This window comes from Rana temporaria, chromosome 2, assembly GCF_905171775.1.
Source record: "Rana temporaria chromosome 2, aRanTem1.1, whole genome shotgun sequence".
NCBI classification, from domain to species: Eukaryota; Metazoa; Chordata; class Amphibia; order Anura; family Ranidae; genus Rana; species Rana temporaria.
The window spans coordinates 99,000,339-99,020,642 of NC_053490.1; the positions used below are offsets into that span (position 1 = coordinate 99,000,339).

General features: G+C 43.1%; 1 protein-coding gene and 1 non-coding gene across 3 annotated transcripts in view; both read right to left on the bottom strand.

Moving 5' to 3' along the window:
- The window catches only part of ATM (ATM serine/threonine kinase), a 213,738-nt gene that overhangs the window by 90,044 nt on the left and 103,390 nt on the right, over positions 1-20,304 (bottom strand). For both annotated transcript variants that reach the window (XM_040340578.1, XM_040340577.1), the window contains exons 33-37: positions 18,391-18,486; positions 18,064-18,235; positions 14,790-14,931; positions 10,513-10,692; positions 7,494-7,671 (exon numbers count right to left, since the gene is read on the bottom strand). In XM_040340578.1, coding sequence (XP_040196512.1) covers positions 7,494-7,671; positions 10,513-10,692; positions 14,790-14,931; positions 18,064-18,235; positions 18,391-18,486 — 768 coding nt within the window. The remainder of the gene's footprint in view (positions 1-7,493; positions 7,672-10,512; positions 10,693-14,789; positions 14,932-18,063; positions 18,236-18,390; positions 18,487-20,304) is intronic.
- On the bottom strand, positions 3,209-3,282 carry LOC120929769. The gene has a single exon (XR_005747470.1). It is a non-coding gene; the product is annotated as a small nucleolar RNA SNORD61 (small nucleolar RNA).

Consider the following 20,304-nt stretch of genomic DNA (forward strand, 5'->3'; position numbering starts at 1 on the left):
CGGGAGATTTAAATTCGGCAAGGTCCGGCGGCTGCCGGTCCTTTCGCCGTGGATCCCCCCTGCACATGCGCCGCTGCAATCAGCGGCGCATTGTGAGGGGAATATCTCCTAAACCGTACAGGTTTAGGAGATATTCTTTATACCTACAGGTAAGCCTTATTATAGGCTTACCTGTAGGTAAAAGTGAAAAAAGTGGGTTTACAACCACTTTAAACAACAATCTGTAGGTCTCATTATAAAAATATTGCACTTTTTTTAAGCTCCCCTACATCGCGGTCATGCAATTTCCACACCTTACTTAAGCTGAGTACATACGGTCTGAATATTGGACTGTTTAGCAGGAACCAGCCGACATCTGGACCATGTGTACAGCAATCAAGCCAACAGAAGCTGGTCTAGGGAGCGGCTTTTGTCAAAGGGTAATGCTTGCAAACCAGCATCTGATCAACGCTCCCACTTAGTTAGTCTAGCGACCTCTCCGGTTTTTTTTCGTTCAGCCTGCTGGGTTGAATGAAAAAAAAACTGAACGTGCGTTTCTGGCCTTACTAATTAAGAGGCAGGCAGCGACATGAATATCAGGAATTTTTGCAGGATGTTCCTTTGCTTTGCCCATGCAGGAAGAGAGCTGATCGGAGCTGTTGCGGTCACATGGCATTTATTATTAAAATGTTTATTAACCACTTCAGCCCCCGACCATTCGGCTGCCAAATGACCGGGCCACTTTTTGCGATTTGGCACTGCGTTGCCTTAACTGACAATTGTGCGGTCGTGCGAAGTGACTCCCAAACAAAATTTACATCCTTTTTTCCCCCCCCCACAAAGTAGAGCTTTCTTTTGGTGGTATGTGATCACCTTTGCGGTTTTTATTTTTTGCGCTATTAAACTAAAATAGAGCGACAATTTTGAAAATATTTTACTTTTTGCTATAATAAATATACAAATAAAAAAAATAAAAAAAGCAACATTTTTTCTCAATTTAGGCTGATATGAATTCCTCTACATATTTGTGGTAAACAAAAAAAATCGCAGTAAGCGCATATTGATTGGTTTGTGCAAAATAGGGGTAGTTTATGGCAATTTTATTATATATTTTTTTTTACTTGTAATGGCGGGGATCTGCGATTTTTATCGTGACTGAGACATTATGGCTGACACATTGCACACTTTTGACGCTATTTTGTGATCATTCACATTTATACAGCGATCAGTGCTATAAAAATGCACCGATTACTGTTTCAATTTGACTGGCAGAGAAGGGGTTAATCAGTAGGGGGCGCTGAAAGGGTTAAGTGTGTCCTACGGAGTGATTAAGTGTTAGGGGGCGTGGCTTACTGCGACAGGTCACTGATTGTTGCTCCTGATGAGGGAGCAGACGATCAGTGCTGTGTCACTAGGCAGAATAGGGAGATGTCTTGTTTGCAAAGACATCCCACAGTTCTGCGACCAGATCGCGGGACAATGGCGGACATCGGGTCCCGCGGGCACGGAGACCACGGTAGGCACGCTAGGGGGCAGGTTCAAAGCAACCTATATATACACGTTGCTTTGCCTGCCCGTGCCATTCTGCCAACGTAAATCTACATGAGGCGGTCGGCAACTGGTTAAGGCTTTATGTACACGGGACATTTTTACAACTTCTCCTGAACGATTTAACTTGACAGCTAGTAACCAATGTTTAAAACGGCCATTTTACGCATTTAGAAGCGTTTATTTTTTTAAATGGCCAAAAACGAAAAAAGCCTATAAATGAAACACTGCTAAACGCGGGTTACCACGTTTAGCCGCGTTTACCGCCTGAAACGTTGAAAACTTTGGCGTCTAAACACATTTTTTTGCCCTAAAAAAAGGCCAATAAAACGCAACTGCCTAATAACTACAGTAAACTAACATGTGTCACATAAGATACCAATGAATGAGTTCAGGGGCAGTTGAAAAAAGTGTCCAACTGCCTCTGAAAGTCTGAAAGCTGTTTAGCAGCATCGGTGTACATGGGGCATAAATGTATACTTAAAGGGGATGTAAAGGTAAAAAAAAAATTCCCTAAATAGCTTCCTTTACCTTAGTGCAGTCCTCCTTCACTTACCTCATCCTTCGATTTTGCATTTAAATGTCCTTATTTCTTCTGAGAAATCCTCACTTCCTGTTCTTCTGTCTGTAACTCCACACAGTAATGCGATGCTTTCTCCCTGGTGTGGAGTGTCGTGCTCGCCTACTCCCTTGGACTACAGGAGAGTCAGCACGCTCTCTACGTTGCAGATAGAGAAAGGAGCTGTGTGTTAGTGGGCGTCCTGACTCTCCTGTAGTCCAAGGGAGGGGGGCGAGCACGACACTCCACACCAGGGAGAAAGCCTTGCATTACTGTGTGTAGTTACAGACAGAAGAACAGAAAGTGAGGATTTCTCAGAAGAAATAAGGACATTTAAAAGCAAAATGGAAGGATGAGGTAAGTGAAGGAGGACTGCACTAAGGTAAAGGAAGCTATTTAGGGGAAAAAACTGTACCTTTACAACCCCTTTTAAGAGTAACTCCACTTTTCTTGCAAACAAAAACAATACCCTCTGAGTGATTAATGTATGTTGCCAAGATTTCCACAAACATTGTTATAAAGGCCTGTTTCTGCTGTAAATAAATAGCTACTTTTCTTAGACCAATTCTGAATGGAAGGGACTAATCATTACAAACAGCTGATGTAATGTCAGTGTTATGATGAGAAAAGCTCCAGTGTCTTTAGAATTGATTAGCCTTTAGAGATTATCCCGCCAAAAAATTGCATTTTTTTTCGTAGAGGATGCCTAGAACCTATATCTTGGTGCAGAGTCCTTCACACAAACTAGAAATAAAATCTCTGGGAGTGTTCTGTACACTAATGATGTTTCGAATACCTCAAGGTTGCCATATTGCATTGGATTTATGGAAAATTACAGTGGCTGCAGTCTGAAAATGAAAGGTAGTTTTTTTGTTTTGTTTTTCTGAAATTGGAGCAATAACATTATTCAACCCAATTAAGCAATTTCATCTTTTTACAACAAAAGTGAACTCAGTCCCCGCCCACCACAACTAGGCTACAGTACACAATGTACATCCTAGTACAAACCAATAAAGGCAGAAATGTTTCTCCTTGTATTGGGTGCATCCCAATCAGTGCATGGAGATGTAATTAAAATAGTTTAATTTCAGGAACAAGCAAAGTACATTGCATGCAGTGTTAAAGCTCAGAACTTCTTAGAGGACAAATAGGCTCTATCAGTTGAAACCTGATCAATGCCATATGTTCATCATAGCTTAATGAAAGGTAGTTTTTAACAACAATAAATTAAATAAATGACATACAATTATGGATTGTGTAGAAATTGTATATATATTTTACATTTTTTATATTTGCCAATTTTTTTTTTCATAAAAGTCGAGATGCCCTTTAAATATCAAAGAGCAAAAGTATTTTTAAGGTTAGGTTGTGCCTGGAATTCCATAAAAGTAAGGCCCAGTATCATCATGAAGCTTCATTTTTTTCTGTGACAGTAGAATTTCTCCACGCTCTTGCAGTATTCACCACAATGGGAAAAAAAGTGAATCCATGAACAGTAAAACTATTTCTATGGAGGTCTCCTGTCTGTACTGATCACTACGTCGCGGATGTATTTGGCACCTTGGGATCTACTGCTGTTTTTATCACTACACTTTGGGACTGTGTTCAAGCCTTTTGGCTCCGTTTTTTTTCCCTCATTTCTCTTTACTGCACTATGGTCAATCATGTTGTATTGATATTGTTATGATCATTTTATGTTATCAAATCAATTTCACTGATTAATTTTTACTGATCCAATTGACACCTATTGGTGTCCTTCCACATTTTTTTGTAGCGCGACTCCTTTTTTCTTCCATGTTTGTTTGATGTTGTATGACATCTTTGAGACGCAGCTGGTGCATTTATTTTTGTTATTTGGGTATGCGCAATATTTTTTCTGTGTTACTAATTTCTATAACTACAGAAGATTTTGCAGCTGGGAACTCATGCCCGAAATATTGCCAAATCAGTAGAAATACATATTTTTATTTCACTATTTAAAGTTTATACAAAAAGTGCTGGAAATGAACTGGTATGGCCCCAATCAGCTGTGACATATTAACAGAAATCTCTTATACTACCCATACCATGTAATAATAAATGAATGAATAAATCAAATTTACCATTCATTTGGTCAAATTAGACTAGGGCCCAGATTCACAAAGCACTTACGCCGACGTATAACAAGTTACGCCGACGTAAGTGCAAATGTGCGCCGTCGTATCTGTGCGCCAGACCCACAAACCAAGATGCGCCTAAAACCAGGCTACACCCCGCCGACGTAGCTTGCTTACGCCGGCGTAGGGTGGGCGCACATTTAGGCTGGGTGCATGGTGCCGCTCCCATTGATTAGCCATTCAAACATGAAAATGAGGGAAATACGTCGATTCTCGAACGTACGTAGGCTACGTGAGGTGCGCGCAAGTTATACGTCCGGCGTAAAGTTATTCCCCATAAAGGAGGTGCAACCCAGCAGCAGACATGCAAAGGTCTGCACCAGGGAACACAAGCCGGCGTACTTTACATTGGACGTCTGTCTGGCTGGGCGTAGGTTACATTCACGCCGTACGCAGTGATCCGGCGTAGTTTAGGCAGTTGTTCCGACGTGGTTGTGAGCAGGCGCAGGGGGATGCGTCCATGTCACGGCGCATGCGCAGTTCGTGATACGTATCTGTCTGGCGCTCGGCCCATCATTTGCATGGGGTCACGCCTCATTTGCATGGGTCACGTCCACTTCCACCACGCCGGCGTACGCACTGGCTTGCCGATTTCCATGCTTGCCTCTCTGCGCTGCGTTGGCGTAGCGTACAGTGGTTACTCTACGGCGGCGTAATGTGCGCCCACACTCTGTGAATCTGGGCCTAGATTTTCAATTAGGAACTTTGATTTCTCATTGAAATTAAACTTTAAATGGTTGCATAATCCATTTCAGTGTAATTCGATTTCAAAAAGATGCAACATTTTCTTGAATGACATGTAGTATACATAGGCGTTGCGCTAGGATTATGTTGACTCTTAGTCATTAGAAAGTTGTCAAATAGGCAAACCAGCCCCATTTCAAACAGCATTAATGCAAATGTAAAACTTTTACCTTTAGTATAGTTAGGAACTAGTTGGACCCTTTTTATTTCAGTCTGTGTACCAGCTGGGGAAATTTACTCCCTCTAATAGTCCTGGTTACTATTGTCACCAAAGCAGAACGTAAGTGGAACTCCTTAATTTTAGAGTTATCAAAGGTGCAAGAGGTGAGGGAAAAATCTTTCAATAAGAACACGTGTTCTTGTGACAACTGTCTTAGATGTAATAGATGACTCGATTGCCCCACACACTCGAAATGCATGGGGAAATCCTGAGCCTTTGTATTCTGACAGACTTCCCCGATCGAACTGGCAAGATCCAACAGGCTGGTTGTACAGAAGTTGATCGATAGCTCAACTTCTATATAACCAGCCTTTCCATACATGGAGTGAAATTTGGTAGGTCCCTGCTAAAGCGACTCAATTTCAATCCGAGTATGGTTAGCTTTAGGTAAGAACTGACCTCGCTTTGGGGAAACTTCCTCTGGGATCTCCAAGACAGGAAAGTAAAGTGAAACTTTGCCCAGCTGGACACAGATAGCAAACAATAACCTAATAGGGGTTTTTAACCCTTCCCTAGTTATACAACTTTATGAAGCCTGGACGAAGGAATCTAACAATTTCACCAATAGCAAGCTAGCCAATAAAGTGTATAACTTAAACTCAAATCTGCTACATTATTTGATACAACACTCTACTACTGATATTCTGGCACAGAAACTGTGGTTTCCTAACATACATAAAAAGTAGTGCTGTCAGTTAAACGCGTTATTAACGGCGTTAACACAAACACATGTTAACGCCGTCAATTTTTTTATCGCGCGATTAACGAGGCGGCGTTCGGGGGTTATACCGGGATGATAAAAGCCGCTCGGTTGTTATGCCGGAGGAGCGGGAGGGGACATCCCCGCCCTCCCGCCGCCTTTCGCCGCTCTGACCGGGCCTCCCGTCCCACCGGGAGACCCGATCCTCCATCCGGCGCCTTCTGTGTCCAGGCAGAGACTGACACTAAGCCGTAAACGGCTTTGATTCAGTCTCCGCATTAAAACCACGGAAGCGGCGTCATGACGTCACTTCCGGGTTTCTCGGCTGCCAATGGCGCCAAATTTAAAAAAGTACACAGTATTCAGAATCGCCGTTTTCGGCAATCTGAATACTTTGAAGTGCAAAGGAGGGCTCGGAGGTCTTTTAGACCCCGATCCCTCCATAAAGAGTACCTGTCACCACCTATTACTGTCACAAGGGATATTTACATTCCTTGTGACAGCAATAAAAGTGATCAAAATGTAAAAAAAAAAAAAACACAACTTAATATTATAAAAAAAAATAAAAAAAATAAGAAAACAAAAAAAAAATGTTTTAAAGGGTGAACCTCCTTAATCGCGCGATTAATCGTGAGTTAACTATGACATTAATGCGATTAATCGCGATTAGAAATTTTAATCGCTTGACAGCACTAATAAAAAGTAAATATATAATTTGTTTGCTTTAATTGATGATTGTATGCACAATTAGCAAATTCCATGGCTTTAAGGTACAGAAAAAAGGTTAGCATTCACATTGGTCTCTATCCCAGGTGCATACAAAAGCCAATATATCCCCGGATCCACACAAATTGGTTTTGGAATAAGCCAGTTAAAGTGGCTGTAAAGGCTAAAGTCCCCCCCCTCAATAATGTATGGCCTGCATTCAGGTAAAAAACTTTCATATTTTGCTTTCTCCCACCAGTCACCCCTAAATACTTACTTGAGCCTGATCCCTATCCAGTGCTGTGCCAGAGAGCAGCAGAGTGTCTGTCTCTCTCTCTTCCCGTGCTCCCACTGCTGTCATTTAGCGCCGGAGATAAGGGAACAGGGGTCTCTAGACACATGCAGCGTGACTCTGGATCGAGCTTGCAAGTGTGCCAAAAGAGGATGTGGCTTCCTACAATGGCACACTAACTAGAAGGGGAGGGGCCAGAAGTGCAAATGGGGGACATGAGAGGAGGAGGATCATGGCTGCTCTGTGCAATATCATTGCACAAAGCAGGTAAATATAAACCTGTTATTATATATATATATATATATATATATATATATATATATATATATATATATATATAAAAAATAGCATTTACAATCACTTCAAGTTACCAGTAAATCTTGGACTGTAGGAGGAACCAGGGTTGGCAATAGGTGCACCTAAAGATGTATTTCTTATTATTTTAATGAATTAAATGTGGCTTAGAAACTTGGTCTTTTGGTTTTGAAGATATACAGCTTGGGAACATTACACGTGCTATGGAGACAAAAGATCTTCTTTATACATTGTTTCATTTGTAAGAAGTTTCACTTCCTTCTACAAGGCATTACCCGAGTCTGAACTTGCTGGAGTAGCTGATCTGCTAGAAGCTGGTGCAGAACGACAGCAAGAGGTGAAAAATCCCTGGATGTACTTGGAGAGAAGCTTTCTCCATAGATTTCCGGAATCTTGCAGCAGAATATTATGTATAAAATACGGCAACACAGCCTGACAAAAGTCTGATTTCACCTGTAAACACAGAAAGGCTACATATTAGAAACAAGCCTGAAACACTTGAAAACACCATTAACAGCAAAATGGAAATTCCAAATAAAGTTTTTTTTGTATTTTAGTCTATATGTATTACATTTTTGTACATGGTCATTACTGTTTCTTGGGAGTACTGTTACACAATGGACTCCTTGTAATCCGCTATAACAGATGTTCTTCAACTCTAAAGCTGGCCATACACTGATAGAAATTTGGCCAAATCAGCATGGACTGGCCGAAATTTTCTCAGTCTGTGTCAGTCTCCGCTCAGAGACTTGTTGGAACATTTTCCTTGATCAGTGGCTACAGTTGCTGATTACTGTGCAGCTGTCAGAATACAATATTCTGGGAGGGATTCCTTACTCACCGTGTTTGTGTGGAAGGAAGAACCGGTTTGATTTGATTTTTTGTTCAGCCTTCTGGCTGAACAAAAAATGACCAACATTGTATTACCAGCTTTAGTTAAACCCCCAAACATATATAAACAGGACATTTCAACTTTTTAGAAGTATTATAAGAAAAGAGAGGGAATGGCTGTTTTACCTTTAGATCCAACTAAGACAGACAGACAGAAGAGAAAGGGTGCGAGTATAAAGTAGTTTACAGGAAGAGAAAGAAAGAAAAACAGATAATTGCTTTTGGGTGTCACCGGTCTATTAGGCTGCATTCACACCTTGGCGTACCTAATCGTTGCGTTTTGTCCCGCGAATTGCGGCGACAAATTGCGGCGTTTTGTACCGTGATTTGCGGCGACAAAACGCCGCGATTGTGAATGCATCCTTACCCCAGGTCCACATCTCCTATGCTGAACGCCGAAGCCGCCTGAAAAAAGGGGTCCGGGACTTGTTTTGCGCTTCAGGCGTGCGGCGTTTCGGCGTGGAGATGTGAACCATCTCCATAGAGGGCAATGTAAAATCATCCCTCCAGCGTATTAGGGGCTGCTGCGGCGTCGCGCTTCAGGCGTATATACGCCTAGGTGTGAACAGAGCCTCAGACCCCTTTCACACTGGGGCATTTTTCAGGCGCGTTTGGGCTAAAAATAGTGCCTGCAAAGCGCCTGAAAAACAGCTTCCCTGCAATCTTAGTGTGAAAGCCTAAAATGATGTACAGCGCGGCCAAACTGCTGGAGACCGGAGAGGCTTCAGAAAAAGTATGTACAGTAAAACCTTGGTTTGAGAGTAACTTAGTTTGAGAGCGTTTTGCAAGACAAGCAAAATGTTTTAATAAAATTTACCTTGACAAGCAATGTCTTGATATAAGAGTAGTATCATGTCACAAACGAGTATGAAAAAGAAGAGAGGAGCCTCTAAGTGTAGCATAATGGTTACATTTAATGAAGGTACAACATTTAGCAACTTATTGCTACACTTAAAAGGTGCCTCTCTTCTCTTTTATATAATGTAAAAAAATGCTTTTATAAACAAGTGCTTTGGATTACAAGCACGTTTCTGGAACGAATTATGCTCGCAAACCAAGGTTTTGCTGTATATTGATTTATCTTTACAGGGCTAGATAGGTTAGTCTTAGATTGTGGGTGTCAGTAGATTTAAGGATTTTAGTATTAGGGTGAACTTCCACTTTAAAGAGAAAGATGGAAAATATGGCATCTGACACGAGGAGTTGTTGAGCCAGCGCAAAATCAATTATAGCTAGTTTGTCAGGACAAAGTCTTAATTTTCTATACAATATTTTTTATAAAAGTATAAAAGAAATGCCCCAGCCAATCCACTAATTTAAAAGAAATAAGACCTCTATATGCAAACTCAGAAAAACAGCAAACTAACTTTAGGATCTTTTTATTGGTTTGCTTGCCTGCCCTTAACCACTTAACCCCCGGACCTTTAGGCAGCTAAATGCCCAGGCCAGGTTTTGCGATTCGGCACTGCGTTGCTTTAACAGACAATTGCGCGGTCGCGCGACGTGGCTCCCAAACAAAATTGGCGTCCTTTTTTTCCCACAAATAGAGCTTTCTTTTGGTGGTATTTGATCACCTCTGCGGTTTTTATTTTTTGCACTATAAACAAAAATAGAGCGACAATTTTGCTATAATAAATATCCCCCAAAAACATATATAATTTTTTTTCCCCTCAGTTTAGGCAGATACGTATTGTTCTACCTATTTTTGGTAAAAAAAATTGCAATAAGTGTTTATCGATTGGTTTGCGCAAAATTTATAGCGTTTACAAAATAGGGGATAGTTTTATTGCATTTTTTTTTTTTTTTTTACTACTATTGGCGGCGATCAGCGATTTTTTTCGTGACTGCGACATTATGGCGGACACTTCGGACAATTTTGACACATTTTTGGGACCATTGTCATTTTCACAGCAAAAAATGCATTTAAATTGCATTCTTTATTGTGAAAATGACAGTTGCAGTTTGGGAGTTAACCACAGGGGGCGCTGTAGGAGTTAGGGTTCACCTAGTGTGTGTTTACAACTGTAGGGGTGTGTGGCTGTAGGACTGATGTCATCGATCGAGTCTCCCTATAAAAGGGATCACTCAATCGATGCAGCCGCCACAGTGAAGCACGGGGAAGCCGTATTTACATACGGCTCTCCCCGTTCTTCAGCTCCGGGGAGCGATCGCGACGGAGCGGCTATAAACGAAAAGCCGCGCCGTCGTCCTGGATCGCTGCGCGAGGACGACCCCGGGGGTGGGGGTCCCGATCGGACCCCCCACCCGCTAGAAGGCAAGGGCGTATATATACGCCCATCTGCCTGTACGTGCCATTCTGTGGACGTAAATAGGCGTGCAGCAGGCGTTAAGTGGTTAAATACTTTCTGCTGCAGTTTTCAATTCCATTGCTCAGAAACTCACCTCACACATTGGTTTCAGTAACAAAAGGACTTCACTTCTAACTCCCCCAGACTCCAACAAGGTACAAGTTAAGTTCTTTATCCAGTCTTCGTGGCTGACATTTTGTGGGATCCATAAACTCTGGTCATCCAATGCATCCATCGCAGTGTCTCCAATATGGGTATTCTCCACATCCAGGAACTTAAAAAAAAAAAAAAATGAACACAGCATGCAACAAAACCAGTAACAACAATAAGATTTTTCCCAAACATACAGTGCCACTGACTATAGCCAGCAACACTGATCATTGTATTCTGAAAGCAGGCAGCAAGGCTTCCTGTTGTCAGAATTCAATACCACAGCAGGAAGGGTTCCCCCCATCCACCTTGTGTGTGCATCTGGAGAATTGGATCTTTTGTTTTCCGTTGAAGCCACTGGTTGAATGAAAAAAAGAGCAATGTATGGGCTTGCCTTATACAAAATATAGTTACTATGTAGATTCTTTATTGGTTTTATAAAGGGGGAAAAAGGAACTGCACTCTAGAATTATTTTAGGAGCCAAGAATCTTAGTTTAGTGGACTAGTATAAGCTACTATGCTTGGGCTCCTGAAAAGTCTTATCTTCTGCTTTCAGGCTAAGTTTGGGAGAACTCTAGAGGGAAGTCCTGTGTCTGAACACCATCCGATACCTATGCAAGACAAGGCTGCCAGCTCAGACACTTGCCAGGCAGAGGTGATGGGTACAAGGGTACCCACCTTGTGGATGAAAGCAGAGAAACAAATGTCATTAATGGGTTCAAATGTTGGTTTATGAAGTAGAGAAAGAATCAGATTCAGATCCAACGGAGGCACTGCAGAGTGGAAGGGGGAGCCACATGGGACATCCCCTGCACAGACGGTCTCTGAAACTGAAACAGAAAGGGCAGAAATCTGACCACTGACATTACTGTGAGCCAGGCAGCGGCTTGTACCCAGCGGCAAAAGAGAGAAAATTTGTCCCATGGAAAAGTTCCTGGAGGTGAAGGCTCCAAGACTTACACTGAGCGGAGGCAATGGTCACACCACACAGCCTCACTTGGGAATATGTACATCTGAGGCGGACAATCACCTCCTGTGTGCATGGATTCCCTAGTGGAGAAAACTGCCAGAAGCGACTCATGCAGAGGAACAAGAGAGAAACCAGGATCCACACTATGTACTATTGATTGACGCAAGTAGACTTTATATGAGGCTAGGCTTTGTTCATTTTTCATATGAAATGTTTAAAGCCACTTTAAGTAAGTCTGTTGGGTCTGATGAGAGACCTTGCAGGAAATAGACTCCTAGTTTTAAGTTACTGAAGTAATCACTGATTCCATGGTGCCTGGTCACTTAGAACCCAGGCATCGACAGCCACACTGTTAAAGCAGGATAGCAAATAGGCCTCTGGGACAGCAGCTCTAGATCGTCTAGTGGAGCTCACAGGGAGTCTGACAGATGTCTTATCAAGTTGGCATATCCGCCTTGGCATATACGGAGCAATGAGGACCACCAGGATTGTCTTTCATCAAGGTGTAATGACTAAACTGAGCCATCAGAGCATCCATTGCTTTTACCTGCGAATTAATGCAGCTGGATACAAACCTGTCTAGTTTGTTGACTAACATGGAGGCCCGGAGATCCACATCCAGTGCCCAAACCTGTAACACAGGTCCTGGAATTCCTCCAGGTATAGGGACTGCTTTCCTGGGTCCTGGCACTGCCAGCTGGGGAGTGAGAACTGGTTAAACTAACAACTTATTAGGTGAGTTTTATGTTCAACTTTGCAAAAGGGTTTTTGCAAGGATGGCTTATTTTATAGAACCCTCCCCTCCCCCTGTCAATGTAAGAAAGCACCGTAAAGAAACTGACGGCTTCACGTAGGCAAGGATGACCTCACTGACCCTTCTTTCAGAATGCTGGGAGTGCAGAGTATCCTAGGCCTTGTGAGAAGTCATTCAGCACTGTACATGGGTATTTTCCCACATGAAATGGGATCCACAGCTTTCAAAGAACCCTGTATTTATTACATTTATTTTTTTAATCCTTTTTTTTTTACTTGTTGGGTGGGGTCTACAAGATAAGTGGACCTTGCACATAAGTAGAAATAGCCCTAAAACATTTTAAAACATTTGGTCCACACGCATGGATTGATTCTTGGGGTTCTTGTCTTTCTTTTCCTCCTAACTCTCCTCCTATTTATTTTTCTTTTCTTCCCATCATATTATTATGCCACAATGAACACGAGTATAGCAGCCCCTATGTTGAGCCCTATGCTTTCCTTGCAGGGCAATCTCTCATATACTACTACTGTCAAATGCTACCTTGACTGCACCTGGCTCAATTTGACAGTGCCGACATGTATACTAATTTTGCTTTTTTCTTGTACAAAGAGTTTTATTGAAAAAACACATCAACAAACAAAAAAAGAATACAAAAGAAAAAAGCAGTGGAGGACACACCATAAGCTTATCATATATCAGAAAAGATAGTCCGTAGACCTGAGATCAGTCCAGCTCCTAGGGATCCGAAAGCGAATCCAGAAGGCCGGCAATAGAATGTCCTCAACTCAAGTGGCCTGCTAGATTGACCTAATGCTGGCTTAGGTAACATACCGGTTAACACACCGGGGTAAATGTAGAACTTAAAAGCACAGTTGTTATACGATACACAACCTTACACAAAAAAAATGAAATAACAAAAATAAATAAAAATAAAAATAAAAATTCAAGCAGGCACATAGCAGAGGATATCAGTATTCCAAATTGTAAATTGAATAATGCATCCTGTGTCCAAGGCCAACAGGACCAAGCCACAAAGAACAAAGAAAGGGAGGATGAAAAGAAAGAAAGCCAGCTAGAAAAGTAACATGAACAAGTAGCAATGAAGAGAAAGAGGAATAGAAATAGGAAAGAACAGCAAGAAGAAAGTAGAAAAGAATAAAAGAAGATAGAAGAAAGAAAGAAGGAAGGGGGTCCACGGGGCGATGGGAACAGAGACTCATCAAAGAGAAAGTAGTGCTGGGTCAAATCGTGAAGGGTGGTTGTAAGCCACCCAGGGTTGCCATACCCGGAGAAATTTATCGTGGGTATCTGCTAACACAGCAGTAAGTTTCTCATTAACCATAATATCATTAATGCAGTTTTTAACTGCTTCGAAGCTGGGGTCTTCCAGGCCCTTGCAATGATCAATTTAGTTGCAGTAAAAACATGCGCCGCCAACTGGCGTTCAGGGCGGAGAAGCTCCGTGATCGGTTTCCATAAAAGGGCCTCAAAAGGGTCCCTCTTTAAGTTGGTATCAAAGAGGTTGCGGAGCAACGCATAAACTCTAACCCACAATCTGCATACCCTGGGACAGGTCCACCAGACAACTAATTTTGCTGTTTTCATGCCATTTCTCTACTAAAGCTTCTGTGCTTTGCCTATAGTGGACTGTACACGGCCCCCCCTGTTACATTACTCTTAGGCCGCGTACACACGGTCGATCCATCCGATGAGAATGGTCTGACGGACCGTTTTCATCGGTTCACCGCTGAAGCAGACTGATGGTCTGATGTGCGTACACACCATCGTTCCAAAAACCGATTGGGTCAGAACGCGGTGACGTAAAACACACGACGTGCTGAAAAAAAAACGAATTTCAATGCTTCCAAGCATGCATCGACTTGATTCTGAGCATGCGCGGGTTTTGAACCGATGCTTTTGTGTACTAACCATCGGTTTGAACCTATCGGTCAGCAGTCCATCGGTTCGATTTTAAAGCAAGTTCTCTAATTTTTGTCCGAAGGACAAAAGACCGATGGGCCGTACACCCGGTCGGTTTGGACCAATGAAACTGAACTTCGGTCCGTTTTCATTGGTTTGGACCGATGGTGTGTACGCGGCCTTAGGACATTACAAACTGCATTGTTCATGTTGTACACTTATGAAACATTTTCTACCTGTAAAAATAAAATAAAAAACTTAGACGCCTAAGCCAAATTTAGCAGCATCTGCCTGTGTTGGTCAATATATATACATATCATAGCTGACATGGCAATCACATCATCAGGAACCACTCTACTTGGTTTTCAATTTTTAATGGGGACCGAATCTGTAAGTGACACCCACCCACTCCCGATAGCTAGGAGATGCACAAAGTGTAATCTAGTAGCTTTCAAAGGGTTTATTCAGCTCATTTATGCAAATTTTGGGCTGGAAAAGTTTTATGGCTAGGGCTCTTGTAAAATAAATCACAATACAATAGTGTCCAATTTTATATTACCACACACACAATTTTACCTTTTTCTTTGGGGAGCGAAATGGTTGCAGATAAACCATCATAAGGTCGCCACTCTCTTTGTACATTTCCCAAAATTGAGCGCCAGTTTTTGTGGCCAGGATATTTTTTAAACATGTAGCAGCTGCTGATCGCACATGGATGCTAAAAGAGAAAAACAAAACACTTACAGAATATGTAAACCCAACATTTCATATTCCTAATATGTGCCTGCTTGTACCATTTATTTTCATGGAAAAAGCATCCTGTTTTCTTTGTATTGATTTGTTTGTGTAAAATCCCTTGTGTTCCTCTCAGCCCCTCTGCTTTCTTATTAAAAACTGACCACACTAAGCAGGAGACCACACAGTGGTCAGTTGTCTAGCTAAGCTGGGAACTCAGCCTGCTCTCCAATGATCAGACTTGTCCTGACATGACCCCCTTGCACAGCCATTTACTGGCAAAGCTTGTGTGCTGCTGTTTCTCCTCCCAGCTCTTGTGCAGTAACATAGGACATGTGACCACTTGTAAAAAAGGGAAAACAATGTATTTCTATTGCTGGGAACTCTGCTCTCCTCCAATGATCAGACTTGCCCTGACACACCCCCTTTGCACAGTCATTCACTGGGAGCTTAGTGTACTGTTGCCTCTCCTCTCCAAGTTTTTATGCAACTATAAACAGAAAGAACAGCGGGCAGGGCCGGCCTTAGGTATTCAGGCGCCCTGTGCGAGCTAATCCTGTGGCGCCCCCATCTTCACCCCTCGCCCCCTGGTCACCTAAGCATACACAAAAGAGGAAGAAAATATTTGTAACAAATAATTTGTTTTAATTTAACTTTACATTACACAGCACCCTGCATCTCTGGACCCCTTTACATTACACAGCACCCTGCACCCCTTTACATTACACAGCACTCTGCGCCTCTGGACCCCTTTACATTACACAGCACCCTGCGCCTCTGGACCCCTTTACATTACACAGCACCCGGCACCACTGGACCCCTTTACATTACACAGCACCCGGCATCACTGGACCCCCTGCATGTTACACAGATCCCCCTTCAGTGCATCCACCCCTTCAGTTGAAAACCCCCCCGTTCAGTGCAGACCCCCCGTTCAGTGTCGCCGCCCCCCCCATTCAGTGTAGCCCCCCCCATTCAGTGCAGCCCCCCCTTCATTGTAGCCCCCCTCGTTCAGTGCAGCTCCCCCGTCCAGTGCAGCCCCCCTTCAGTACCTCAGATCAGCGCGGCGGCACATGCACAGGAGGTCCCCTCCCCCTGTTTACACATAAACAGAGAGGAGGGGGAGGCGGCTTCACTCGGCTATGCCTGTGTGACATCCGGGATTGCACAGACAGGCAGCCCGTGTCCACACCGCGGGTGTAATACAATCGCGGAGGGGGGTACCGGTCTGATACCCCCCCAGTGTGTGGTACCCGGGGGTGGCTCGCCCCTCCCCCCTAGTGCGTCTCTGGATGGCCGCACGGCACCCCTGTTGACCATGGCGCCCTGTGCGGCCGCACAGCTCGCACACCCCAAAGGCCGGCCCTGACAGCGGATATGTGAGCACTCAAAAAGGGGGGGGGGGGGTGTATTTATAATGTTTTTTTATATCTATACACAAATGTTTTGCCTTTCATTTCTATTTTAAACTGAATAGATTGTTTTACAAGGTATATGTTTACAATCTTTTTAAGGCATTTTATTATCATGATTATGATCTTCCTTCCCTGCATGATAAATGGTAAAGAGCACAATGTCTAGATACCACAGTTGCATTTTTAAAAATCTCTGTTGTTTACTCCAAGGACTTTTTCACAGCACATAAATGTTAAAAAATGTCTTCATCTAATCACACCATTTACTACTGGCCCACTGCATTGTCGATCACAGCAAAAGACGCTCATTATTAGGACAAGAACATTAGGGGTAAAAGCAGTAGGATTTGTGCTGCCTTATGCCTGACTAAACTTGTGCACCGCCCCCAATTTAAATATAACCACCCCTTCCAGTCAAGGCCACACCCCATTCTGTTTAAGACCCGCCCTGAAAATTTCGAGTGGGGACTCTAGTTCTGAGATCCTGAGGCAATGGATTCCCCTAATTTGCATAGATTTCCTCTAACTTCCTGTCTGGCTAAAGGGGCAGGAAGTGAAGGGAAATCTCTGCAATGGAAAAGGGATGTTAAAAAACAAACTGACAAGGGCTATAAACCTCCCTTACTCTATTCAAAATGAAAAAAATAAAATAAGTGTTGCGTATAGTTCTATTTTGAGCACAAATTTATGATAATTTTTTGGAGAGGACTAAAATATAACCATGCCAATGGTGCAGTAGAAAACATATAGCACAGTGAGCATGGTTTGTTGTCCAGGATTATAGGACAGTCAAAATAAGACGCAGCGCCCGCTCCCCCAACAGTTGGTGACTGCCGGCTTCCCGCATATCGGAAGCAATGCAGCCGCTTTATGGGGGCACTAGACTAATTTGCCTCTCAGCCCAAGTCAGCCCTAACTGTGTAGCGCAAGCCGGCGGGGACTCTTTCCGTGCTGCCCCCCTGCAAAGTGCTGCCCTAGGCCAGGATACAGCAATAGGTAAAAGTAAGAAAACTCAGCCCAATCAATTGTTGTGTTTTATGGTTTATAGCATGTGGCTTTAATTTTACAGGTTAGTGAATACTATCCATAGAGATTTTCTGGAACATTGAGGAACTGATGGTCTCCAGAAATCCAATTTCCAACACGAAACCCTGGCATAGAGGTTACAAAAAATTCCAGAAACCCATACCCTGCACAAGTCTCTTTATTGTACCCGAAACCAAAATCTGCCACAGATGCCAGCATACCTATAAGAGAGACCAATACTTTTGTTACCCTATCTATACCCAAATGCTGGGCTGCTGTGAACTATCAAATCTCCAACACTTGTAGCTAGTGTTAGAGCTGATCTGCTACCTCCAGACCCTTTATATTCCTAATGGAATACTACTATGATGGGCTGCCTCACAGGACAATAACTACAGGATGCAGGAAAGTGCAGGTAACCTCCATAATTTCCAGCACTTTATACCTGCTAGAAATTTATCACCCAAAATAATCACACAATATAACTGAGTTAGAGAAGGAGAGATCTACATGATATTTTCAGACATGTGAGTGAGACAAAATCGGTTTATTTTCCCCATTTCCCTTCTATAAGACTTCAAAGCAGACGGGGCTCTTGGTAGGAATCTCAGCTCAGAGAATACTTCTGACACAGCATATAAAAAACAAACAGCAACGGAGAAAAAGCTACGCACCAGTGATCTGTCAGGGCGTTGTTTATCAATTTCAGGATGACAAGCACACACTGCAGCTCTTTGTCTTCAAACACATCAACAGTTCTGCCATAAAGCAGCTCTTTCTGGGGCTGCAGGGCTATGGTGCAAAAGTCAACAGGTCCCAACTCCCCTAGGCAGCTACCTGCAGCTTCTGTAAATTAAAACATGCAATAGGAAATTGTTTCATCGTGTCATGATGTGTAATAGAATTTTAATGAGCCCTACTGTAATACAATATATTTTTAAATAAAAATAAAAAAAAGTACAAAAATAAAATTTCCGTAGATATTATTACAAGCCACTTACCCAAAACATCTTTCCCATTGTCCAGGTGCACGGCATTCTTTGATAGCTGTAAAAGACTAAGAACCAGCTTTGCAATGACACTGTCCTGAGGATTTCCTGTGTAACAGAAGTAATGAATATGTAATATATAAGTGGAATATGTACACAATACATCATCTGCAGTTTTAGGGTACATTAGTGATTCCATCAACGGCAACCAATCTCCAGCAGAGTCCACGTACCTTCTACTAAGACATTGTTCCCTCACTGGCTGATCCATGGGGATGCCAATCCCTTGCCAGCCAGCAAAGAAGAAATGGCCATTAGGTTAGGTAAAATTGTATACTTGTGTTGGTCACTGGAGAGGTGTCCCCAACAGCAGAATGAGATATCAAGCTTAAGCTTGGTACACACTAATAGCTAGATTCGGGTAGGATGTCCTAACTTTGCGGCGGCGTAGCGTATCGTGTTTACACTACATATCCCAGTGTGCATTGCGGCAACGTACGCCTCACGGGCCTATTGGTTTCGACGTGGACGTAAAACCCTATTCACGGATGACTTACGCAAACGACGTAAAATTTTCGAATTTCGAAGTGGGAACGGCGGCCATACTTTAACATTACTATTCCAACTATTTGATGGAATATCTTTAGGCCTGATAATGCGTTATGTAAACGGCGTATCTGTACTGCGTCGGCCAGGCGTACGTTCGTGAATAGGCGTATCTAGTGATTTACATATTCTACGCCGACCGCAATGGAAGCGCCACCTAGCGGCCAGCCTAAATATTGCACCCTAAGATAGGACGGTGCAAGTCGTCGTATCTTAGATAGGTTTAAGTGTATCTCTGTTTGAGAATACACTTAAACTTAGGTCGGCGCAGATTCCGAGTTGGGTCGGCGTATCTACTGATACGCTGACCTAACTCTTACTGAATCTAGCTATAACATTTTTTTTTTTTAACCCAGCAGACTGAATGAAAAAAACTGGGAAGCTCAAGAGGAGCCGCTGAACTATGTGATGTTAGTACAGCAATCTCCCCCACTGAGCTATTGTGTGCCAACAGGGGGACGACCCCAGTCAGAACACCCTGATCAGCACTCTCAGCCACTGGCTCAGATCGCAGATCGGAATGCTGATCGGCAGACACACGGGCTGCCCAACATTTGGCCCGTGTATACTAGGTTTTAGGGTGCTTTCACACCTGTTCAATTTCATGCTTTTCAATGCATGATTCCTCTGAATGAAATCGTTCAAATCTTAACACATTTAGGGCAGTGAGGTATGGTATAAAGCAGGATATAAAAATATGGAGGCAAAAAGAAAGCATGCGCTATATAGGATCAATATGTAAATGCTTTTATTAAATAGAAAAAAACAACATTATCATACGGGCAGAATAAGAAGACCATAGGGAAAATGTATATTGCTTATAAAAGGTCTCTAATCTTCTAAATAAAAAAACTACCGTATTTATCGGCGTATACCGCACACTATTTTGCCCTGAAAATCAGGGAAAAATCGTGGGTGCGCGATATACGCCGATACCCGCTTTCCCGCCACGAGTTTGAATACTGCGCCGGCATATACCGAGCGCAGTACACTCGGGTATCTTCGGGCAGTCTCGGCGCCTCTCGCACTGAAGTCCTGAGCGTACAGGACGTCAGCGCGACAGTTGCCGAGCCTGCCCGAAGATACCCGAGTGTACTGCGCTCGGTATATGTCGGCGCAGTATTCAAACTCGGCGCGTGAAACAAGCGGGGAGGACGCGAGGACGCCGGACCCGCCGAAGAGGACACCCGACCCGCCGAAGACGGACGCCGGACCCGACGAGGCCGCCGCGCAAGACACAAAAACTGTAAGTACAAAAAAAACAAAAAAAACTTTTTTTCCACAGGTTAGGGGGGCCACTTTAGGTTTGCGAGGTATACG